Source organism: Ambystoma mexicanum, chromosome 2q (assembly GCF_040938575.1).
Source record: "Ambystoma mexicanum isolate Mex_15411 chromosome 2q, UKY_AmexF1_1, whole genome shotgun sequence".
In the NCBI taxonomy this organism is placed as follows: Eukaryota; Metazoa; Chordata; class Amphibia; order Caudata; family Ambystomatidae; genus Ambystoma; species Ambystoma mexicanum.
Window position 1 is genome coordinate 314174799 of NC_090924.1, and position 26063 is coordinate 314200861.

The 26063-nt window shown below is 51.2% G+C and overlaps 1 protein-coding gene across 1 annotated transcript in view; it reads right to left on the minus strand.

Moving 5' to 3' along the window:
• The window catches only part of MEIOB (meiosis specific with OB-fold), a 1713677-nt gene that overhangs the window by 558443 nt on the left and 1129171 nt on the right, over positions 1-26063 (minus strand). Inside the window, exon 11 of the mRNA XM_069647289.1 lies at positions 10670-10823. Coding sequence (XP_069503390.1) covers positions 10670-10823 — 154 coding nt within the window. The remainder of the gene's footprint in view (positions 1-10669; positions 10824-26063) is intronic.

The following is a 26063-nucleotide window of genomic DNA, read 5'->3' on the forward strand; positions in this document are numbered from 1 at the left end:
GTGGGGGCCTGGTGGAGGGTGCCCCTGGATGGTGGGGGGTGGGGGTGATAGGGGACATGAGTGGGGGCCTGGTGGAGGGTGCCCTGCACTGCTGGGGGGTGGGGGTGATAGGGGCCATGAGTGGGGGCCTGGTGGAGGGTGCCCCTGGATGCTGGGGGGGTGGGGGTGCAGGGGGACATGAGTGGGGGCCTGGTGGAGGGATCCCCTGCACTGCTGAGGGGTGGGGGTGGTGGGAGACATGAGTTGGACATGAGTGGGGGCCTGGTGGAGGGTGCCCTGCACTGCTGGGGGGTGGGGGTGGTGGGAGACATGAGTGGGGGCCTGGTGGAGGGTGCCCCTGGATGCTGGGGGGTGCAGGGGGACATGAGTGGGGGCCTGGTGGAGGGTGCCCCTGCACTGCTGGGGGGGTGGGGTGGTGGGAGACATGAGTGGGGGCCTGGTGGAGGGTGCCCCTAGATGCTGGGTGGTGGGGGTGCAGGGGGACATGAGTTGGACATGAGTGGGGGCCTGATGGAGGGTGCCCCTGGATGCTGGGGGGTGGGGGTGCAGGAGGACATGAGTGGGGGCCTGGTGGAGGGTGCCCCTGCACTGCTGAGGGGTGGGGGTGGTGGGAGACATGAGTGGGGGCCTGGTGGAGGGCGCCCTGCAATGCTGGGGGGGTGGGAGACATGAGTGGGGGCCTGGTGGAGGGTGCCCCTGGATGGTGGGGGTGCAGGGGGACATGAGTGGGGGCCTGGTGGAGGGTGCCCCTGCACTGCTGGGGGAGGGGGTGGTGGGAGACATGAGTGGGGGCCTGGTGGAGGGCGCCCCTGGATGCTGGGTGGTGGGGGTGCAGGGGGACATGAGTTGGACATGAGTGGGGGCCTGGTGGAGGGTGCCCCTGGATGCTGGGGGGTGGGGTGCAGGGGGACATGAGTGGGGGCCTGGTGGAGGGTGCCCCTGGATGCTGGGTGGTGGGGGTGCAGGGGGACATGAGTTGGACATGAGTGGGGGCCTGGTGGAGGGTGCCCCTGGATGCTGGGGGGTTGGGGTGATAGGGGACATGAGTGGGGGCCTGGTGGAGGGTGCCCCTGCACTGCTGAGGGGTGGGGGTGGTGGGAGACATGAGTGGGGGCCTGGTGGAGGGTGCCCCTGGATGCTGGGGGGTGGGGGTGCAGGGGGACATGAGTGGGGGCCTGGTGGAGGGTGCCCCTGGATGCTGGGGGGTGGGGGTGCAGGGGGACATGAGTGGGGGCCTGGTGGAGGGTCCCCTGCACTGCTGGGGGGTGGGGGTGGTGGGAGACATGAGTGGGGGCCTGGTGGAGGGTGCCCCTGGATGCTGGGGGGGTGGGGGTGCAGGGGGACATGAGGGGGCCTGGTGGAGGGTGCCCCTGCACTGCTGGGGGGTGGGGGTGGTGGGAGACATGCGTGGGGTCCTGGTGGAGGGTGCCCCTGGATACTGGGTGGTGGGGGTGCAGGGGGACATGAGTGGGGGCCTGGTGGAGGGTGCCCCTGGATGCTGGGGGGTGGAGGTGCAGGGGGACATGAGTGGGGGCCTGGTGGAGGGTGCCCCTGGATGCTGGGGGGGGGGTGCAGGGGGACATGAGTGGGGGCCTGGTGAAGGGTGCCCCTGGATGGTGGGGGTAATAGGGGACATGAGTGGGGGCCTGGTGGAGGGTGCCCTGCACCGCTGGGGGGTGGGGGTGATAGGGGACATGAGGGGGGGCCTGGTGGAGAGTGCCCCTGGATGCTGGGGGTTCAGGGGGACATGAGTTGGACATGAGTGGGGGCCTGGTGGAGGGTGCCCCTGGATGCTGGGGGGTGGGGGTGATAGGGGACATGAGTGGGGGCCTGGTGGAGGGTGCCCTGCACTGCTGGGGGGTGGGGGTGATAGGGGCCATGAGTGGGGGCCTGGTGGAGGGTGCCCCTGGATGCTGGGGGGGTGGGGGTGCAGGGGGACATGAGTGGGGGCCTGGTGGAGGGAGCCCCTGCACTGCTGAGGGGTGGGGGTGGTGGGAGACATGAGTTGGACATGAGTGGGGGCCTGGTGGAGGGTGCCCTGCACTGCTGGGGGGTGGGGGTGCAGGGCGACATGAGTGGCGGCCTGGTGGAGGGTCACTCTGGATGCCTGGGGGGTGGGGGTGCAGGGGGACATGAGTGGGGGCCTGGTGGAGGCTGCCCCTGGATGCTGGGGGGTGAGGGTGATAGGGGACATGAGTGGGGGCCTGGTGGAGGGTGCCCTGCACTGCTGGGGGGTGGGGGTGATAGGGGCCATGAGTGGGGGCCTGGTGGAGGGTGCCCCTGGATGCTGGGGGGTGGGGGTGCAGGGGGACATGAGTGGGGGCCTGGTGGAGGGTGCCCCTGCACTGCTGAGGGGTGGGGGTGGTGGGAGACATGAGTTGGACATGAGTGGGGGCCTGGTGGAGGGTGCCCTGCACTGCTGGGGGGTGGGGGTGCAGGGGGACATGAGTGGGGGCCTGGTGGAGGGTGCCCCTGGATGCTGGGGGGTGGGGGTGCAGGGGGACATGAGTGGGGGCCTGGTGGAGGGTGCCCCTGGATGCTGGGGGGTGGGGGTGATAGGGGACATGAGTGGGGGCCTGGTGGAGGGTGCCCCTGGATGCTGGGGGTGCAGGGGGACATGAGTGGGGGCCTGGTGGAGGGTGCCCCTGGATGCTGGGGGGTGGGGGTGATAGGGGACATGAGTGGGGGCCTGGTGGAGGGTGCCCCTGCACTGGTGAGGGGTGGGGGTGGTGGGAGACATGAGTTGGACATGAGTGGGGGCCTGGTGGAGGGTGCCCTGTACTGCTGGGGGGTGGGGGTGGTGGGTGACATGAGTGGGGGCCTGGTGGAGGGTGCCCCTGGATGCTGGGGGGGTGGGGGTGATAGGGGACATGAGTGGGGGCCTGGTGGAGGGTGCCCCTGGATGCTGGGGGGGTGGGGATGCAGGGGGACATGAGTTGAACATGAGTGGGGGCCTGGTGGAGGGTGCCCTGGATGCTGGGGGGTGGGGGTGCAGGGGGACATGAGTTGGACATGAGTGGGGGCCTGGTGGAGGGTGCCCCTGCACTGCTGAGGGGTGGAGGTGGTGGGAGACATGAGTTGGACATGAGTGGGGGCCTGGTGGAGGGTGCCCTGCTTTGCTGGGGGGTGGGGATGCAGGGGGACATGAGTGGGGGCTTGGTGGAGGGTGCCCCTGGATGTTGGGGGTTGGGGTGCAGGGGGACATGAGTGGGGGCCTGGTGGAGGGTGCCCCTGGATGCTGGGGGGTGGGGGTGATAGGGGACATGAGTGGGGGCCTGGTGGAGGGTGCCCCTGGATGCTGGGGGGTGCAGGGGGACATGAGTGGGGGCCTGGTGGAGGGTGCCCCTGGATGCTGGGGGGTGGGGTTGATAGGGGACATGAGTGGGGGCCTGGTGGAGGGTGCCCCTGCACTGCTGAGGGGTGGGGGTGGTGGGAGACATGAGTTGGACATGAGTGGGGGCCTGGTGGAGGGTGCCCTGCACTGCTGGGGGGTGGGGGTGGTGGGAGACATGAGTGGGGGCCTGGTGGAGGGTGCCCCTGGATGCTGGGGGGTGGGGGTGCAGGGGGACATGAGTTGGACATGAGTGGGGGCCTGATGGAGGGTGCCCCTGGATGCTGGGGGTGATAGGGGACATGAGTGGGGGCCTGGTGGAGGGTGCCCTGCACTGCTGGGGGGTGGGGGTGCAGGGGGACATGAGTGGGGGCCTGGTGGAGGGTGCCCTGCACTGCTGGGGGGTGGGGGTGATAGGGGCCATGGGTGGGGGCCTGGTGGAGGGTGCCTCTGGATGCTGGGGGTGGGGGTGCAGGGGAACATGAGTGGGGGCCTGGTGGAGGGTGCCCCTGGATGCTGGGGGGTGGGGGTGCAGGGGGACATGAGTGGGGGCCTGGTGGAGGGTGCCCCTGCACTGCTGGGGGGTCGGGGGGGGTGGGAGACATGAGTGGGGGCCTGGTGGAGGGTGCCCCTGGATGCTGGGTGGTGGGGGTGCAGGGGGACATGAGTTGGACATGAGTGGGGGCCTGGTGGAGGGTGCCCCTGGATGCTGGGGGGTGGGGGTGCAGGGGGACATGAGTGGGGGCCTGGTGGAGGGTGCCCCTGGATGCTGGGGGGTGGGGGTGATAGGGGACATGAGTGGGGGCCTGGTGGAGGGTGCCCCTGGATGCCGGGGGGTGGGGGTGCAGGGGGACATGAGTGGGGGCCTGGTGGAGGGTGCCCCTGCACTGCTGAGGGGTGGGGGTGGTGGGAGACATGAGTTGGACATGAGTGGGGGCCTGGTGGAGGGTGCCCTGCACTGCTGGGGGGTGGGGGTGGTGGGAGACATGAGTGGGGGCCTGGCGGAGGGTGCCCCTGGATCCTGGGGGGGTGGGGGTGCAGGGGGACATGAGTGGGGGCCTGGTGGAGGGTGCCCCTGCACTGCTGGGGGGTGGGGGTGGTGGGAGACATGAGTGGGGGCCTGGTGGAGGGTGCCCCTGGATGCTGGGGGTGCAGGGGGACATGAGTGGGGGCCTGGTGGAGGGTGCCCCTGGATGCTGTGGGGTGGGGGTGCTGGGGGACATGAGTGGGGGCCTGGTGGAGGGTGCCCCTGGATGCTGGGGGTGGGGGTGATAGGGGACATGAGTGGGGGCCTGGTGGAGGGTGCCCCTGCACTGCTGAGGGGTGGGGGTGGTGGGAGACATTAGTTGGGCATGAGTGGGGGCCTGGTGGAGGGTGCCCTGCACTGCTGGGGGGTGGGGGTGGTGGGAGACATGAGTGGGGGCCTGGTGGAGGGTTCCCCTGGATGCTGGGGGGTGGGGGTGATAGGGGACATGAGTGAGGGCCTGGTGGAGGGTGCCCCTGGATGCTGGGGAGTGGGGGTGCAGGGGGATATGAGTTGGACATGAGTGGGGGCCTGGTGGAGGGTGCCCCTGGATGCTGGGGGGTGGGGGTGATAGGGGACATGAGTGGGGGCCTGGTGGAGGGTGCCCCTGCACTGCTGAGGGGTGGGGGTGGTGGGAGACATGAGTGGGGGCCTGGTGGAGGGCGCCCTGCAATGCTGGGGGGGTGGGAGACATGAGTGGGGGCCTGGTGGAGGGTGCCCCTGGATGGTGGGGGTGCAGGGGGACATGAGTGGGGGCCTGGTGGAGGGTGCCCCTGCACTGCTGGGGGTGGGGGTGGTGGGAGACATGAGTGGGGGCCTGGTGGAGGGTGCCCCTGGATGCTGGGTGGTGGGGGTGCAGGGGGACATGAGTTGGACATGAGTGGGGGCCTGGTGGAGGGTGCCCCTGGATGCTGGGGGGTGGGGTGCAGGGGGACATGAGTGGGGGCCTGGTGGAGGGTGCCCCTGGATGCTGGGTAGTGGGGGTGCAGGGGGACATGAGTTGGACATGAGTGGGGGCCTGGTGGAGGGTGCCCCTGGATGCTGGGGGGTGGGGGTGATAGGGGACATGAGTGGGGGCCTGGTGGAGGGTGCCCCTGCACTGCTGAGGGGTGGGGGTGGTGGAAGACATGAGTGGGGGCCTGGTGGAGGGTGCCCCTGGATGCTGGGGGTGATAGGGGACATGAGTGGGGGCCTGGTGGAGGGTGCCCCTGGATGCTGGGGGGTGGGGGTGCAGGGGGACATGAGTGGGGGCCTGGTGGAGGGTGCCCCTGGATGCTGGGGGGTGGGGGTGATAGGGGACATGAGTGGGGGCCTGGTGGAGGGTGCCCTGCACTGCTGGGGGTGGGGGTGCAGGGGGACATGAGTGGGGGCCTGGTGGGGGCTGCCCATGGTGGCTGGGGGGTGGGGGTGGTGGGAGACATGAGTGGGGGCCTGGTGGAGGCTGCCCCTGCACTGCTGGGGGGTGGGGGTGATAGGGGACATGAGTGGGGGCCTGGTGGGGGCTGCCCATGGTGGCTGGGGGTGGGGGTGGTGGGAGACATGAGTGGGGGCCTGGTGGAGGGTGCCCCTGGATGCTGCAGGGTGGGGGTGATAGGGGACATGAGTGGGGGCCTGGTGGAGGGTGCCCCACACTGCTGGGGGGTGGGGGTGCTGGGTGACATGAGCAGGTGTGCAGGGTAGTCCCCTGTGGTGTCGGCTGCCTGCAGGGGCCGTGGAGGGTGTACAGGGAATACCTGGGAGCACACAGCCAAATCGCGTGTAGAATTTCCCGCGCACCCCTGAGATCCACGAACCCAGCCAAGTCGCGTGTGGAAATTCCCGTGCACATACCCGGCCAAATCGCGTGTGGAACTTCCCGCGCACCTCTGAAATCCACGTACCCTTCCAAATCGCGTGTGAGACTTCCCATGCACCCCTGAGATCCACGTACCCAGCCAAATTGCGTGTGGAAATTCCCACGCACGTACCCGGCCAAATCGCGTGTGGAACTTCCCGCGCACCCCTGAAATCCACGTACCCTGCCAAATCACGTGTGAGACTTCCCGCGCACCCCTGAGATCCACGTACCCAGCCAAGTCGCGTGTGGAACTTCCCGCGCACCCCTGAAATCCACGTACCCTGCCAAATCGCGTGTGAAAGTTCCCGCGCACCCCGCAATACACGCACACGTTATTTTTCAGTCAGCGGGTGTCCATGTTTGTGGGTACCCCTTTGCACATCATTTGTCCTGGAGGGCCACAGTATAGGACATTCATCATAGCTGTATATAGGTGCTATTTGTTGGCGCACCTTTTGGCGCACATTTATTACAGGCGCAGAGACGCTACCGCTTGCTTTCTTGTGGCGGTCGTGTTTGTGCCTGTGCGCTGGTTTGACCGTGCGCTTTTTTGCCCTATTCGATTCCATGAATACGTGTTGTAGGCGAGCGTGTGGGCGTTACGCGCACTTGCACCCTGTACTTCCCCCGTGACGCCCACATTTTGGCAAGTTGTTCCTTATTCCGAGTGTTACGCCCCGTGTTCCGCCTACTTTTGTTGTGTGCGCCGCGCTATGTGCGATTTTCGCTGTGGCCTGTGCGATTTTCGCTGTGACCTGGCGCACGCCGTTAGATGGCCTGTGCGCCAACGTGCGCCGCGCACTTTTTTAGCGCACATCCGGTGGTTTTCTCGCGCACGGCCTTCCATGAATCGATGTGCGCTGCTTTTCGTGCGATTTTCGCACTTACACTGCGATTTTCACTATTCCACTGCGAATCGCACGTTTTTGGCCACTTGCGCCACGCTAATTATTCCATGAATCGGCCCGTTAGTGTTGGACTCGAAAGTTAGGGAACGAACTCTGAAGAAATACCTAATGCCATTTGTACCCTCTCTTCACAGGTTGTGGTTATAGTTCCACTGAATTGCATTAGGAAATGTGTTGTGTATATACTGTATAGATTAAGGATTTGTGATATTGTTGTTTTTCTCATTGCTAAAGTTACTTGTGTCTATTTGGTCCAGCCGACAATAAATGTATAGATATTTTTTATATACACTTGTCTAAGAGTAATTTGTGGTACGTTGCTGTGTATGCTCATTGTGGCCTTCCGATCCCTCTCACCCCTCCTGAGACTTGGTCTTGGCCGCCTGCCAAGCTACATAGATTGGTCTGCCTTGTCCAAAAGGGTCCCCTGTTTCACTAAACCAAGGGTGGCCTCCTAAACGTCTACCCACGAGGTCAGAGTTTAGAAATCCATTTTAACAGGGATTATAACAGGGATTAGCCCTGCTGACGGCGTTCTTCATCTCTAAGAGATGTTTTGTTTTTCTAAATACGAACACTCAGGTATTGGGTCTTTTCCTCTTTGATGGATTCCTGCCTTTCGCTTAGGGTACTGACCAATGGTTTCAAAACCTGATCAGCCATCATGAAGTCAGACGAAAGTGGTTTCCTGATCGTGGGGATCTGTGTAGCTCTAGACGTGAACCTGTCCCTCACTGGATAGGAGGGCATGTCTAGGTTAAGCAATTGGGAAAAGGTCTGTGGGATATGGACCTGTCCTCAGTGAGCGTTTCTCTGCTGACACAATGGCAGTCCACCGCTGAATCGTATCTGAAGTCTGCGAGGGTCTACCAGCTGCTATGGAAATATTTGTACTGGATGTGACTGTTTGGGTTCACCTCACATCTGTTTGTCCAAAAAAGTGTGTAATCTATCTTTCGGAGTTTGAACGTACAAGCGTATGGTCCCGAGTAAGAACTCTTGGAGATTGCTAATATATCTGCTATGGACATCCAAGGTCCTAAGATTCCCTCTAACCACCGCACATGGCTTATCTAATTTGAAATAGTCATGCACCACAAATAAAAATGGTTTATTTCGTTGCAGGTGGCATGGCATTTGGAGCAAGCACCCAAATCTATTCTACTGGTGGAAATATGAATTGCCTCCAATTACCTAAAGTTATTACACTATTTTTCTCTCCCCATTACACCTTTGCATTTGTGTACTCTGGAGAGCTTGAGTTTTGCTGACAAAAAAACTCCACAAGATTTACAACATACTGAGTTTAAACAAGTGGTTTTTTAGTTACACTTCTCTTAAATGGTCACATACAGCAAACAGTCAGGGGCGCGAGGCTCTTCCAAAAGGGAGTATTGCAACTGCTTTTAATAGAAAATATAAGCAGATATGGCCCAGAAATAATATTTGTAGTCGGGGGGAGGGGCACGGTTGTGTTTGGGGCTCGGCAACAACGTTTTTACTCAAGGGGGTGCTCAACATAAAAAAATTAGTTTGAATAGCACTGCCTCTGGGGATATGCTGAAATAATGGCTTCAATCAAACAGTTGTCTAAGTTATGTATTCATCTATGTATTTATTAACTGCAAAAAGTTTAATTATGAACAGTACTGCACAAAGCAGAGTTGCGGATGGTAGACGCATATTATATGTTGATTGCAGTCTGCAGGCCGCAAGTCTGAAGTGCGACACACAAAAGAGCGTTTCACGTAAACCAAGGCACAGTATGGGCCTCATTACAGTTTCCCCGGTGCAGTAAAAATGCTGTTAATTCTGGCACTGGCATTTACCCGGGAAAGACCAGCAAAAAACCCTGCAATTACCTCCATGGAATCCTACGGGACTCCGTGGATTGGGGATTTCGTGCCGTTGCCGGCACCTGGAATATTCTGGTAATACCGGGATATCAGGCACTGATAACGGTTGGGCCAGATTGCAGCTATCCCGCCAGAATTACCACCGGCATTCCGGCAAACTCGCAATAAGAGCCTATGGGCCTCATTACACGGAAGGCGGAGGACCAAGGTGCTATTAGCACCTTGGGCCATGCCGGTAAAATACTGGCACCGCCTTGGTGGAAAGGGGAATTACCGCCCCATTCCAAGGTTGGCGGGGCGGTAATTCCCCCTTCCACCACTGCCCTTCCCCATTCCCATTTCTGCCCCATAGGGCTCTATGGGAATGGGGAAGGTGCTAATTACGGCACCGCAATTTTGCGGTGCAGTAATTAGCACCAAGGTCCCATAGCAGGTTGGTTTTTAACGCCTGCAAAAAGCAGGCGTTAAAGCACCAACCCGCTAAGGGACCTCGTAGTAAGGCGGTAATGGTTAACGGTCACAGTTACCATTAACGGTGACCGTTAACCATTACCGCCTTCCGTGTAATGAGGCCCTAGGTCATGCTTCAGTCCAGCGGTCTGGGGAGCATGATTGGAGAGCGGAGCCGGAGTGGGAAAGTTAAGATGATGGAGTGGGGGTAGGGGAAAGAGTGTGTGTGTGGCCGCCTGGTAGGGAGGAGGCAGGGATGGCACTCCCCCCAAAATGTCCAGAGGGATGGGTGAAAAGAGTGGGCTTGAGGGGGCAGCGTTTACTGGGCATCCTTCCGCAACTTTGCTCTTTGGATAGTGAAATTCAGACCTAGATTCATTCTATATACGCGCACGCTTGAGTGGTTTTACAGATTGTACTTGTAGCTTTCACATAGTTTGTCAGTGCAGTCGGTGCAGCTGCTTACAGATTTACAAAATAAACACCCTAACAACAGAAGGGCGACACAGCCCAGAGAGTAAGGCAGATGCAGTGTTTGTGCAAGGTCACTGACGCTCCAGCGCAACTTTTATGTCATGAAATTTCCCTGCTGGAGTCCCTCACCATGAAACAGTCTAAGGTGGAAACTGTCCCTTTTTTTCACTTCCAAAGTCTCTCAACTGGAAAAACGAAATAAGCAGCATCTTCGCGTTTGGACATTTGCTGCCTATAATACTCCTGGGGAATTCCTCTTTCTGCAACATGAGCTGATAAAACTGCGGAGGCACGACAGGCAGCAGAACCAATGCCAAGCGCAGGCGCAACAATGTTACAATTCAGCCTGATTTGCCCTATTGGTTCCTCACCAGCCCCGCTGCCAATCTCGCCAATCAGTTCCTTTCTGCTGCAGGTTGTCTTAACTTACAGTTTGCAGCATGGGCATTATTTTAGGGGCGGACAAGGGTGTTTGTCCCCTGCCAACTTTTGAGGCACACTTTTTTGTCCCACTCATTTGGCAGGGGCCCCTTTCATTTAGATGTCACGCCCCGCCCCCGCCCCCCCAACATTTTCAGGAAAGTTATTACACTGCTTTGCAGTGCCTGCAGCTGGCACTGCCCTTCCAGGTATACGGAAAATAGATACAACCTGCAGGTCATCGTAATAGGAGAAATTGCCCCACAGACCTTGACAGGCCATCCCAAATATAAATTACAAAGACATTTATTATAATCGCCTTAAATTTGAAACATACATAAATAAAAATGAATCTCAGTCATAACTTACCACCGATTACGTATGATTTTGCCAACATCAGTATCGATATTCAACATAGAAATAAAAGCATACGCGATTCCGTAGATGGTGTTAGATTTGTCCACACACTCTAAGGCCTTTGCCTTCAACTTTTTAACTGTGTATACATCAACAATGGAATGCACTGAAACCAGAACAGAAATAGCAACAATTACGTACACCGTTTTTGTGTAACAGGTATTTTGTTTACAGTTGTAAAAAATACTTTTTTTAAATGACTCATCTCATCAACTCTGCAAATAAATCGAAGCCAAGTGAACAGTTTAGCTTATCAACAGCATGCTGCTTTGCATGCATACATGCATATATACATACAGGGAAACAAGGCTTTTTGGTCACAAGGCTATTACAAAAGGGATACATAGCAGATAAATGGGAGGCGGCGAGCGTCTTATAATAGGGAGAGTTTAAGTGGTATTATGACAGGGTTTGAGAAGGGTATATTGGACAGATATCGCAAACAATACGGTGGACAAACTTGGGACAAGTGCGTGCCAGTGGGTAGGCAGTCTAGCCAGCCAAGCATGAGCTGTGACCTCAGACTCTAAAGTGCTAGTGTGGTGGGGAAAAGAGGCAAGAGTCAGGTTAGCGATGAGGGAAGGTGTAACTAGTAAGGCTGCAGAGGTGAGTCAAGAGGATAGCTCAGAAGCAAAGAGGCAGACTTTCAATTTGCTTTTGAATACATCAATGTGACTCGGTTTCGAATTGCAGAGAGGAGGGAGTTCCTAGTAAGAGCAAGAAAGGTGAAAGAGCGGAAGCGAGAGGAAGCACGGGGTGGCCGTGCTGCCACAAGGGTTAATGTTAATGTTAAAGGATATGTGTACCGCGCACTATCACCACCAGAGTGGTCCCCTGGCGCTCTGGTGGAGGAGGCAGAGAGAAGGCTGCAAGTGAGTTTGTAGGGATTGATAGAAGAGGATAGATATGTTGGTGCCTTACCATGGAAGGATTTACACACTTGTAGGAGACATTTGAGTTTGGTCCTGGTTTGCATAGTTAGCCAGACAGCCTGCTAGCGAAAGGAGAACGAAAGGGTGAAGCGAGGGTGTTCAAAGAGAGCCTCTGCAGCAAATGTAATCGTTTTGTTAAGGGGACAGAATGCTTAGTTTGGAAGACCAAAGAGGATACTGGCACAGTAGTTCAGTTTAGAGAAGAAAAGAGTGTTGAGGAGATGATTGGCGGATTCAAAGGGAAGGAGGTGCCTGATATTTAGGAGGTTGAGATAAGCCACCATTGCAGTTTTACAGATTAAGGTAGAGAATGTGTGTGAATGGTCGTAAATGACACCAAGGTTTCTAGCTGAAGAGAAGGGAAGAGTGTCAGGCGGGAACTGCATAGGCAGGGGAGGAGAAGAGAGAGGATTTGGCAGGAAAGAAAAGCATCTCTGTTGGAGGAGTTCAACATGAGAGAGTGTGAGGCCATACAGTATTTAATAGCAGAGAGACAGTCAGACATTTTGGTAGATAGGTCAGTGGAGACTTCAGGAAAGGAGAAAAAGATTTGGGAGTCGTCTGCAAAGAGTTGGTATGAGATTCCAAAGGAGGAGAGAAGTGTCCTAAGAGCAAAAGTGCAAAGTGTGAGCAGGAGTGGGTACAAAAAAGAGGTTTATGGTGTTTGCATCAATTTTCCATCGAGGGTCCTTTCCATTGAAAAACTTGCATCGAAAAAATGTGCATCGAATGCATTTGTTTTTAATGGGGGCTCCTCCCCGAATCCTGTTTTTACCCTTTAAAACCCCACCAAAAAATTAACCATTTACCTTTTAAAAACATGCATTCGATGCATATTTTTTCGATACAAATCCCTCGATGGAACGTAATTCGATGGAAAGCCCATCGATCGATTCACCAGATACCCAAGACAGAGCCTTGCAGAATGCCAACAGTAAAACGAGAGAGCTGAGAGTTGTTTTTCCATATAGGACTTGATCCAGGCAAGCACTTGATCACAAATCCCAAGCAGAGAGAGAGAGAGTATTGAGGATATCAGAGTGATCGATGGTATCAAAAGGAAGCAGATCAGTTGAAAAGGATTACGATAGAGGATAGGCTGGAATCTTTAGTAGAGGCAATAAAGTTGGAGACATTAATGAGAGCAGTTTCAGTGGAGTGGCAGGAGCGGAAACCAGCTTGGAGGGGGTTAACAAAGGTTGTGCATTTCAAAAGGTTAATAAGGTGGTTGAATACAACTCTTCCCAACACCTTAGGGCAGAAAGGAAGAAGTGACACAGGTTACAGGTTGAATGATGATTGGCAGGTTTGGATCAGCACCTTGCATTTTCAGGAGAGGAATGACCAAGGCACAGTCGAAGGAAAGGTTGAAGAGATTAGCGAGGTGATTGGCAAGAGGATCTGATGGGGCACAGGAGGGGATAGTCTTCATCAGTAGTGCAAGGACTATATCAGTGTTGGTATGACTGACGTGTGAGATGGAGGCAGTGAAAGATGGTAGAGAAGGTGGAGTGAAGAAAGAAAGTAGGAGGAGGGAATAAGAGGAGGGTGAGGAAAGGTTCCCTGATATTTGAGATTTAGGAAGGAAAGTATTCAGCAAGTTCACTGTATGAAAGAGATTAGTTAATAGTTGTGGGCTTAGGAGGAGTAAGGCATGAATTCAGGGTGCCTTGAAGTCAGTGAGGATGGCACGAGTGCGTGTTAATGAGAGAAAGGTAGAAATCCCTTTTGGCACTAGCAAGACTTGATAGAGACATGGGCAGAGAGGTATAGTTGCAGGTCCTCATGAGAGTGGGAGTGCTTCCATCTCTGGCGGAGTTGCTGCATGTCAGTTCGGAGACCGCATGTTGATGAGGAGACCAAAGGTTGTGGGCGCTGGGATTTAAGGATGGATATTAGCAGCAGGAAGTGAGAAGAGAAGGAGTTGTGAAGTCGGGACTGGAAGGTGGAGAAAGCAGTGTCAGTGGAGGAAGGATCTGCAAAGAAGGAGAGTGAAAGTTGAAGGTCAGCGAGGAAGGGAGGAATAGCAGAGGGTTTTTATTTTCTCTTGGAAATGGGAGTGGCACGTGGGGAAAAGGTTAGAGGGAGGAAAATAATGGTGGTGGATACAATGGACTGGTCCGAAAGAGATGGTGAGACAGTAGTGTTAGTTGCTGAGAGAGTTGGAGATGAACAGGAGGTTAAAAGAGTTGCCAGCAGAGTGAGTGTGGATAGCGTGTTCATTGAGAAAAGATTGACGGTCAGAATGTTGCAAAGTGTTAGATGCAGATGCATGAGATTCATCAATGGAGTCAGGACGAGACAACCGATCTCTCTCCCAACTTTTACCAACTTCTCTGGCAGTCTGCCAAGGTCAGATAAAAGCTTACATTCTATACCTTACTCACAAAGCAACATGCCTTACTCATTGATAAACCTGGTTCGACGGAGTGGTGTCCACACTTACACTATTGATTCCAAGTCTATCTGCAACAACAGCCCTGATTACTTCTGGTCTGGCTGTGGTCAGACAGAATGGCAAACATACCTAAGTGCCGTACCCGTTTTGGTTCTGCAGCTATCTGCAAGCACATCAAGACATGACATCTTTATCGCTAGCCCACCACCTCCTTAACTGCATCTTTAGAGTGTGGACTGAGTTAGACAGAAATAGTAGTGAGTGAGCAAATATATGACGTGGGTGCCTGTTGGGTGGGAGCCCCTATTCAAGACTGACATTACTGCCCATAAGCCGCAAACTAGAACAGTTCACAGAAGGCAAAAGTTCAGAGGCCAACTTCAAGTATTGAGAACAAAAATAACTTCCACATGAAATACTGTAACAACGCTAAAGGTAATAAAGAGAGTGCAGTTACATCCACTGCTCTACAGCTGATATTGCAGGGCTATGACTGAGCAGATTAATGTTCAGGATGGGGCCTGTTCAACCCACTTAGAACTGTAGGGCACTCTCCAAGTATTACAGAACATAGAACACCTTTGGACCATGGCTAGCCAATATAAATTGTGTGCTCGTTTCCTCGACTAATCTGTGTTGACTCATATTTGGAGACAAGTATGCAGATTTGCATGGAATAAGACCCATGCTGTGTCCCACACCATACAATCTCTGTTCTTTTATTGCGGTCACATTCATGCATCTATTCAGGAGCCCCATTCTCTAATTAACGCAAACAGAAAAATAGCTGGGCACCCTGACCTGTGTTCCTTGGAATCATGAGTGCACGTACATGGTATGGTCTTTATGATGATGGGCAAGAAGTGAAGTGCAACTCAAAGCCGAATAATGAAGGAGGAAGTCTGCAGTTGTAAACCAGCTCCAAAAATAGGCCACGGAAAACGTTTGGTCAATTGGCTTCGGTGTAGCACTGCATGTTGATCGCGTTTTTTTGGCCTACTCTTTTAAATAGATAAGGCAGCCCTGAAATCATCTTTTAAAGTTTACTTTGTCTACAGTGAACTGGTCCTTTTTTAAAAACATTTCTCAGTGAAGACATGGATAGAAGTACATCAAGTGCTTCATTGTAAGGATGATTTCTCATGAGTATTTCCAACAAAAATGTATTGAAAATTAAAATAAGTGATTTTAATATAAACTGTGTAATATTGGAGTGAAAGCTGGTAAACATTGGCATATAAAAAGGTCCATAAATGTAGCAGATGCCTAATGATTTGGCACCTTTGTGGTCTTCTGGGTAGATCAACAGGTAAGATCTCTGCTTCCTATATCTGAAAAAGGAGACAGAGCATCACTGAAGCAGGTTGCAGTTAGGAAGGTAAACTCCCAGAAATATAGCTTCAGGAGGGGAGCACATGATTTGTATGTTTGTAAAAGAAATCCTATTGACATTCAAGTTCTAAGAACAATGCTACAATTTTCAAAGGTTATTTTCATAATCTCTCCAGTGAAGATGTTGAGAAGCAGACGTGTACATCATTGATAGAACCCGCCCCCTCACCTCCGACATACTGGATGAAGGACAAGAAGACATTATGCCTGACACCATGCACTCAGACAACCTAACCGAATGTACCCTCAAACTGAAGTGGTAGCAGGAGATTCGCAGACACCACTGCACATCGAAGAGCTGTAAAGAAAATCTGATAGGTGCAAAGTGATGTCATAAGGAGAAGACACAATGACGCACAGAAACAATATAAGAATACTTAAAGAATGAAGATGTAACGGAAGAAGCAAAGTAAACATATTTACGAATGAGAAGAAACCATATATACAAAGAAGATAAGTAACCAGATGAGTAGTAAGGCATGCACTACTCACCGTAATTGTATTTCTGATGCTTGTGTCTACTTAGATTCACATACTATGCATACGCCGACATCTAGTGGTAGTCGCAGACTATTACATGATTTGTTTTCGAAACTCGAAAAGGGACGTCGACTGGGCGTCTACTGTACCATGGTCCTTCACGTGTCGAGGTCCCTCAGATTGTTTTGTTTCTGGCATGAGGTTCATGTAGTGTGAGTACAGATGTAATAAAGCAGAAAATAGCGATAGAGCCAGAAACATCTATGCACCTTTCACTCCAAGAGGGGAGGAAGGGTGGGCTTATGTGAATCTAAGCAGATACAATCATCAGAAATTCGATTACGGTGAGTAATGTATGCCTTCTGAGGCTTGTGGATCTGCTTAGATCACATACTATGCATAGATTAGCAAGCAGTATTTGGAGAAGGAGGTGGGTTGTGAGAAGGTAAAGCGGCACATAGGTTTTTCAGCACTGCTTGTCCCACCTGTGAATCTGATTTAGAGTGTGTGTCAATGCAGTAGTGCTGCGTAAAGGTATGAATGGACCTCCCAAGTAGCTGCTTTGCAAATTGCGTTTACGGGGATGTTTGAAATAAATGCTACAGTACCTCTGGTAGAGTGAGCCCTAGGAGTGAATGATAGGGTCTTTTCGGATAGTGAATAGCAGAGCTGTATGCATTTGACTCCTCCTGAAGATGGCATTTTTAGAGATGTGATCACCTTCCCTAGCTGGAGCTATGGAAACAAAGAGCTGGTCTGTTTTCCTTTGAGGCTTTGTTTTGTTTACTTAGTACACAACGACACACCTTACCTCTAATGTAGGGAGGCTTCTTTCAGATGAGTTAGGTGGATTTTGGAAAAAAAGAAGGTAGGTCAATGGATTGGATGACATGGAACTTGGGAGATGAATTCAGGTGAAGACCTAGGATATGTTCCAAATAAAGGGTCTTGTACAGATAATGTCTGTAGCTCACTGACTAGTCTTATTGAGGTGATGGCTAGTAGCAAGGGGGTTTTGTATGTTAACTATTTTAGGCTGGCCTGTGCATAGGCTTGAAGGGCAGACCCTTGAGAGTACCACATTAAGGTCCCAACCTGGTGGAGGGTTAGAAATGGGAGGGTATCATCTCTTTACTCCCTCCATGAAAGCCTTGATAACAGGCACTTTCCACCAAGAAACCTTGTTCTGCGAAGTAGGTTGTGTACTTTGATAGAGTTAAATACTAGGCCAGAGTCTAGTAGATAAAGAATGTAGTGTAGAATGTTGGATGGTGAACATTCAATTGGATTTAAGGACCGTGATCTGCACAACATCACAAACCTTTTCCACTTGTTGAAGTAACAGTGTCTGGTGTTGGGTTTTCGTGCCTCCTTTAGAATATCCATACACCTTTGAGGAAGATTTAAGTGACCAAACTCTATGACTTCAGGAGCCAGGCTGCCAAGTTTATAGACTGAGGATGTGGATGGCGTGTCGTCCCCTCGTGTTGGCACAGCATGTTGGAGGTGCACAAAAGTTAAATTGAATTGCACATCACCACTTTGCGCAGATGTGGAAACCAAGGTTGTCTTGCCCACATTGGAGCGATCAGGATTAGAGTGACTTGTTCCTGGTGCATCGTGTGCACTATCCTGCTCACGACTGGTGACGGTGGAAAAGCTTAGGCACATTTCCATGACCAATTCATCCACAGGTTGTCCCCCCTGGATCCTGGTTGGGGAAACCTGGACGCGAAGTCTGGGCATTGTGCGTTTTGGCTTGTGGCAAACAAGTCTAAGGGAGGATAACCCCACTGGGAAAAGATTTTGTTTAGAATATCTGTTGATTTTCCACTTATGTTCCTCTGGCAGGGGGTTTCTGCTTAGCAAGTCTGCTAGATCACCCTGGAACATGTTGTGAGACTAGGTACATGTTCCGCTTGAGTGCCCACTTACACATTTTTGGGGATAGCCTAGACAAACTTGGATAGTGTGTGCCCACTTGTTTGTTCATGTAAAATATGGCATTGGTGCTGTCTGTGAGGACTTGCACTGTCTGACCTACTAGATGCTGCTGAAAAGCCTGTAGAGCCTTGAAAACTTCCAGAAGTTCTAGGAGGTTGTTGTGGTATTGGGCTGTGGTGTGTGTCCATAAGCTGTGAGCTGTCTGGTGAAGGTAATGGGCTCCCCATCCGGAGAGTGAGGCGTCTGTCAGCAGTATCGCTTGAACTGGTGCTTTGCAAAGGAGTTTTCCTTTTAGCTGGTTGTCCCTTGACCACCAACATAGAGCCTGTACTAAGGTTAGCGAAACAACCACTAGGACGTCCCGCTGGTCACCTGCCTGAGACCATTGTTTTGATAACCACTCTGCATTGGGCGAATGCCCAATGCAGAGTCCCTAGTCCCACATGCAGAGTCTATCTAGTCCAACATGCAGAGTTGCGTGTTGGACTAGATAAATGCATGATGTCCCAGCAGGCGCATTGTCTTGCGTATGGTTATCTGGCGACCGGCTAGATTGTGGGGAATTTTCGACAGTATGTTTTGTACTCTGTCTTTGACGGGGAGACAAGCCCCTTTGTTTTTATGATTGATCCCAGGAATTGTTTTGTTTGACTGGGTGTAAGACTTGATTTTTTCTTGTTGATAGAGAATCCCAATTGGAACAGACGGTTGATTGTTCTTTGGGTATTGCATTTGCAAATTTGTAGGGACTCCCCTGTTATTAGCCAGTCATCCAAAATGGGTACACTGGGATTCACTGTGTAGGTGCGCCGCTACTACTGCTAGTACTACAGCCTTGGGGCTGAGGCTATGCTGAAAGGGAGCACCTTAAACTGGTAGTGTTCTGCTACTTGGAAGCGCAGATATTTTCTGTGCGCTGGGAACATTGAAATATGAAAGTATGCATCTTTCATGTCCAATGTTGCCAGGTAATCCCCCTGTTTTAGGACAGGAATGACCTCCTGAAGCTATGCAATGCAAAATGTTTCATGCTTGACATACGTGTTTGCTGGGTGCAGGTCTAGCACTGGGCGCATAGGGCCTCATCACGACTTTGGCGGTAACCCTTAAATCCGGCGGTCACGCTATTACCGCCGGATTTAAGGGTCCCCCTAATCAGGATTTTGGTGGATTTCGCCCCAGCTCTTGGCTGGGGGGAAATCTGCCGAAAATTGGTGCTATTACCGTCGGCGGGAAATCCGCCGGTGGTAAGAGTGCGAATTTTCCCCATTGAGCCCAATGGGGAATGGGGCATTCCCGAATGGGCTCAATGGGGAATTACATTACCGCCGAACTCGTGATCTGGCGCTATTAGCGCCGGGGAGTTCGGCGATAGGGCTAATACCACCGGTGGTAATACCACCGGCGTTACCGCCAAAGTCGTGATCAGGCCCATAGTTAGGTCTTGCTTTGGCACAAGGAAGTATGCTGAATAAATACCATTGTTTACCTGATCTGCTGGGACGAACTCTATGGTATCTAGCAGGGCTTACACTTCCTCCATTCTGGTGTTTTATTCCTGTGTTTTGGCGGGTGGTTGGGTGGCTGTTCTATACATATCTGCTCTGCCACGGTGGACAACGCCCACTTGTCTGATGTGATCTCCTCCCATGCGTGGGTGAATTGTGAGATGCAACCTCCTACTGGAGTGGCATGGGAGGGGACCTGGAGAGGGATGTCTTTGTTTAGGTGGAGTGGAGCCTCTAGCTGAGGAGGCTCTACCTCCGCTTCTGTACCTTTTATAGTCTCTTTGAAAATTTGAGGAGGATGATTGTCTCTGTGAGCTGCCCCAGGAAGATGATCGTTTACCCTGGTTGTAACTAGAGGAGCGTTGATGGCCCTGCTCACGAAACCTTCTTGTGTTGGAAGACCCCCTTTGGCCAAACGGCTTCTTGGTAAGTTAACCAAGAGATTTGAGGGTATCATATTCTTCCTTGGCACTTTTCAGGGCGTCTTCCACTGCCTTGCCGAACAGGGCATTAGGCTCGATAGGCATGTTGAGCAATGTGGCCTGCCTTTCTAATTTGAAACCAGACTGCCTAAGCCAGGCATGGCGTTTGATTACAGTGACCTCAAGTATGATGCGGCCTGCGTTGTCTGCGACAACTAGGTTATTCTTTAAGATGCAATTGGATACTTGCTTGCCCTCAGATGCAGCTTTTAGGAGTTGAGACTTCATGGGTTATGGGACTGCTTTCGAACTGTTGTTGCAGTTCGTCCCACTTATGGCAACCATAGCTAGCCAGGAGGGTGGTATTGTTGGCTATCCTACTTTGGTAGGCAGCCGAGGAAGTCACCTTTCTGCCGAAGGTGTAGATCTTTTTACTCTCTTTCAGCCTCATCACGAGTTGGGCGGTAGCCCTTATATGAGGCGATAACACTATTACTGCTGCGTTTAAGGTCTGGCCCTTTTATGAGATGGGCGGAAAGTTTGGAGTTTTACCTCCAGCTTTTTACTTGAGGTAAAAAATCCTACTTTCCTCCCATTTTGGCGCTATTAGCGCCATGAAACCCCCATTGGGTCCAATGGGGAATGAGAACTTCCCGTTAACCGGCTAATCGTGATCCGGCGCTAATAACGCTGGGTCGAGTAGCGGTAACGGTATTTGCGCTGACGGTATCCTGGCGGTATTACTGACGGGACAGAGGCTCTTTATCTGGAGGGGACTCCGCTGAGGCCAGCGGGGTGCCTGCCCTTTTCCTTGTAGTGGTAACTACTAAGGAATCAGATTTAAGCTGACCGCTCATATCCAGGGGAGTCTTGTAGGTGCTGGTCTGAATAGTTTTTTGATACAAGGGTTTACCGCCCTCGTGAGGTTTGGTGTGAGAAGGCTGGATACGCCTCTGAATGGATTGCAAGAGGGGGATAAATTGTGTGGCAGACCTTTTGTCACACAGGATGTCCTCCACAAAGTCCTTATCGACTTGGGCCTCCTGGGTTTCTATTTTAAATTGTTGAGCAGCCTTAAGGAGGAGCTCATTACACTTGATAGTTGTCGAATGGAGAGTCAGCCGCAGGCTGGTCTTGATGTCATTGCTGTCATCATCATAATATTGGTCCTGGCCATCTTGATCTCCTTGATCACCCTGAGATCCAGGGCCCTGAGACCCCCAAGAGGTATATTAAGTAAAGGTATTGTGAGGGCACATGGTACCTGGAGGTGACCTGGGTCTGTGTGGAAGTGCTGGGCTGTGAAATGTCCAGATGTGGCCTTTTGGCAGAAGGTTCATCCCTGGCCACTACCTTAGATGTATGGCCGTGGAGATTTTTAAGTTCTTCAGGGTGCTTGTCCATGAAGTCTACAACGCTGGATATTTTCCTAATAATGTGATCAAAGTTCTCTGGGGTCCAATCAGTTGATTAAGGAAATACTGAGGGGTAGGGGTGTCATGTCGCGCCTTGAACCACTTGTGTATAGGAGCGTTATAAATGCCATATCATATCATGTAAGGGAGCCTGAACTTTATGGCGCATGACCTCTGTAAGGGTGTCTATAGAAGTAGCAGAGTGGCTATCTTTGGAGGTAGGAGTCTTGGACATTATAGGCGTTGGAGATTTGGTTGTTTTGACATCTTTGCCTTCAAGAGGGTGGTAGGGAGATGTTTTTTGATAGGTTTCCTCATTTTTGATGAGGGGACAGGGACGCTGAAGCGCCTTTCGACGCATGAACTTCAGTGTGTGAAAGGAGGGCTTATTTCGGCACAGTTTCGGAAACAGCTTTCTGGGCATGTTTCGGAGTCCTGTCATGTGTCGAACGCGAGTGTGATGGCCCAGAGGACAGGGATAACTTAGAGGACCTCTCCTTTGACACTGCATGGCTTTTGACGGTCGACGGCACGGTTGCCGTTCATCGTGTGCTTTGTGTGGCAGGAATTGTGTGTGCCTGAGCCGCCGGGTGAGGTCTGTCACTGAGCTGTTGGCCTGCTTATTGGAGCTGGGGGCCCGCATCAGGGTTTCCATCGAACCCCGGTTGCCTTTGGTGTCACTAAAGACGCTGATGATGCCCTCGCTGGATCCCCCGCCAAGTCTATGGAGGCCTCAGACTGCATGGCGTGGGGGGCCCAGCATTTGGTTCGGCGGTCCTTTCATGTTTTTGGGAGGAAAGGTCTGCAAGACTTGCAGCTTTTCTCGGGGTGGCCCCTTGGCAGACAGTAATTGCAGACCCTGTGTGTGTCTTTCCAGGGGAGCTTCCTGTTTCAGGAATGGCAACATTTAAAAGGAGTATTTTCCAATGCTGGAGAGGGCAGCGCAGCGACAAAAGGGAAGATAAGGGGTCAGAAGAGGCATTCTCTAAAAAGGTATAAAGTATATGTCCTCCCCCACTCTCCCTACTGTGAAAGGACAAGGCCTGGTGAGGCTCCTGTAGGCCATAGTCTTCTTTCGTTGTAACAGTTGAACGTCGTTGACGTCAAAGCGGCCAAAAACAGTTAGTAAACTTTGTCTAATCAAAGGCGTTAGTCAGAAAGGCACTCTGCAACTAGCGACCGACTACGATGGTGGAACAAAACAATCTGAGGGACCTCGACGGGTAAAGGACCATGGGTACAGTAGATGTCGCACTAGGGATAGTAATACTAACACGCCCAGTCCACGTCCCTTTTCGAGTCTTCGAAAACAAATAATGTAATACTCTGCGACTACCACTAGATGTCGGCCTATGCATAGCATGTGATCTAAGTGTATATACCCAGAAAGGCAAGGTAGATGAGTCACAGAGAAGCTTGCTCCAGTAGAAAATATAACATGGGTAAAGCGGCCATGTTGAAAAGATGGACGTCGGCTCTGAATAAAAGTAAGCGAGAAGCTTGAAGGAGAGAGAGACCAGGGTTGCAGAACTGACAGACGATGGAAAATGGATTCGCACACCAACAAAGCATAGCTGTTGGCAAGAGATCAAGGATGCCACAGCAAGAGGCAATTGCAGAGTACAAAGGAAGTCAAGGAGGATAAGCAATGTACGCAGGACAGATTTCTCTTAGATTAAGTAAATCAGCGAACACTCGTGAATGCCAAGTATTGAACAATTAAAGATGAAGAAAGCATATGTGAGACGGAGCAACCAAGTGCCCAGATGCCGAAGAGAGTCATGACACCCATGATAATTGAATCAAATAGCACTAAATAGAAAGGTGAGATGGACAAAATCACGGTCTCTTCACACGTGGTGCAAGACCAGAAAACAAGGCCTATTCATAAGCCCCAGACGAAAATAACGATGTACCTTAACACCCCTTAAAGTTCCAGGGAACAGATCATTCAGCCAGGTCAAGTACAAAGAAGAAGCCTTGGCTGATGGCTTGGCTGATGAGATGGTAGACTGATTGGGCAAGTGGGCAGTAATCTGATGTTGTTCTCTGCACCTGGGTTTCATTTCACTTACGTGCTGCTAACAAGCAGAATGTCCAAGGTTGGGAGTGAATGCCAACCAATCATGAAGGCCTATGCAATGGTGAACATACATTTTTGCAGGGGCCTTATCCGCTGTTATGCTGCTACAATCTGTATAATACGTAGGTAGAGGGAAGTTCAAGGAATGCCTGCCAGATGAGGGGCAGCCAATCATGTTACTAACACTTATAGAAACTATAAGTAGATTATGTTCCCCTAACAAATCCCTCTGTCCCATTTGCCATGTAGGGTGATGTCATAGCTGACACACATTGTGGTATAAAGCCTTTGTGTAACCGGAATGTAACTGAGAATGTGTGGGCTACGATTTGTTGTTCGCCAGGTTTCCCTACTTTATTGAACTGATAATAAAGTAGTATTTGTCCATATTCTTTGAGTATGCCTGGTAATTTGGGTCCAAGATCATTTAATATGCTAATCCCACTCTGCGCATAAGAATGCCCAAAGGTGCTACTTCACAAAGACACAGGAAATTGCTTTCCCTTGTGAACACTCTAGCACTGCCTTACACCTTCTGTATAGCCTCCATCTGTATCCTCCAGTGAGTAGCTTACACACATACCACATTAGCAGAGCAACACAACTGCTCACTTATGTAGTCCTGAGTTTGAAATTGATTGATCTTGGGATCCTCCGTCTGGATGAAACACACATTGATGTTTCTATGGCATTAACCACAGATTCATACCAAAACTCAGGACTGAAGTACTTCAGGCCCCCACACACAAAAATCTCCCTTCCCCTCTACCTCATTCAATCCCCCTACATTTTTCTTGCAGGGCACAAACACAAAAGGCTGCCTGGATGGCAAAGATGTGCTATGCAAGATCATTTTACATTACATACTTCAACAAAGCCCCCTGCATTTGTGTGGGAGGCAGTCCCAGGCCGGCTCCCCAGACTCCTTTGGGCTCACCCTAGGGACCCCAGCACCCCAGGGTCAGAGGAAGCAAAGGGCAGAAGTCCCCATAGTATGGATGGAGGCTCAAGCTCCATCCACGCAAACCCAAACACAAAGCACACAAATTAACTGATTCACCTTTAAGGGAATAGCGGTGCAGCCTTCCAAATCCCTCAGCAAGTGTACAGAAATATTTCTTTCTTTAGCACTGCTGCCGAAGTAAGCATTTATCAAAGGAGTCAACCAAGCACTGATACAATGATCTGCTTAGGAAAGGGGAAGAATGCCATAAAAACAACTCAAACTCTCCATGTGGGAAACACAAACAAGCTTTGTTCTCCTGCTCCCACTTGCGTCACAGAGAATACAAAGTTACAATTTCTATGCATCAAAAGCATTTGAATACAAGTATCTTCCCTTGCTTCCCAAAGGTTTCTCAGACTTGCACACTGGGGAGACAAAGGGACAAAGTTCAACACATCGAATGAAAATGGAGATCCAGAGTGAAGCAGGTTTTGAAATATAAGATGACAACAACCCATGATCTATATTCGGGCACACCCCTTTTTCATCCCACACAACCAAAGACACCTGGCCCAATCACAGGCTAGAGCAGCCTAGACTGCACAAGTGAAATCTATGTCCCTGAGCACCCGCAAGGGAGGCGAGAAAACACCCTTTAAACCAAGGCAGCCCAGTAAGTAGGAGTTTCCCTCTGAGACAATGTAGGAACAGCATGTCTCTACTATGTCTTTGAGACATGGTAGAAGGAGCAGGTCCTGAAGGCCTGGAGTGGGAAAACCTTAAGGTGGTGACCTGGCTGAAAGTGAGGCTAGTGAAGAAAGAAATAGAAATCTCCATAATCATTCATTGATGCTATTATAAAATAAACTTTATTACTTTCTTATGCTTGTATATCAATATTTTTGTATATATATTGAAACTCACTAAGACACAATTCTCTGTTTTATGATTCTATTACTCTCAATTAATTATTTATCTATGTTTCCTGTATGTACGTTTGGATTCCTATTGCATATATAGAGAGAGCATCAGGTACTAGTTTTTGTAATGTCATCAATTCTTTCCTCTGTTTATAATCTTATTTTACATTTTCTTTATAGTACTGTGAGTATTATAGAATATCCACAATTGCCTTGTAAAAAATGGTGTGTTTTCTGTTGTGTATCTCGTAATACGACCCACTTTTGTTCAAAATGTAGTACAATCTTGCCTCAACCAATTTGGTATATACTCCAATAAAATTAAGCAAACATGTCTTTTAAAAATATTATTTCAGGTAATCCTCATCGAAAAATGTCAGTTCCACTTATACTTATCAGCTCATAAATAACTTTTAATGAATTACTGGAGGTATAGTTCCCATCAATATACTGCACTCATCAGGTTTTCTTTCATCACCAATCAAACGGGGTACTATATATACATATATTTGTTAAATTATGTTTTCTAGGTTTTCTAAGAGTATACATGATACTAAATAACCTTTCTAGTTGTTTAAATCATTCATTCTTACCTTAAGTTTGGATTTGAAGAGCACAGCATGTTAACCATGAGTTCCAGCATTTCCGCGTGGTTGGAGGCCATTTTTTAGACTTCTTTTATAGTTTGGTTTTAGAGATAAAAGTAGGGCTATTCAAAGTCTAAAAGTTCATCTCTAAGCATCTTGCCATTTTGGAATGGTGAAAAATAACAGATTGTGTTAATTAATTGGCCTCTTTTTGTATTTATTTTTGATTGTTACCCTAGCATTTATTTATATTTTGAACTTTAAATATAGAACACAATTTTGCAGATGCATTCTGAATTTTTCAAAATTACACAATTCC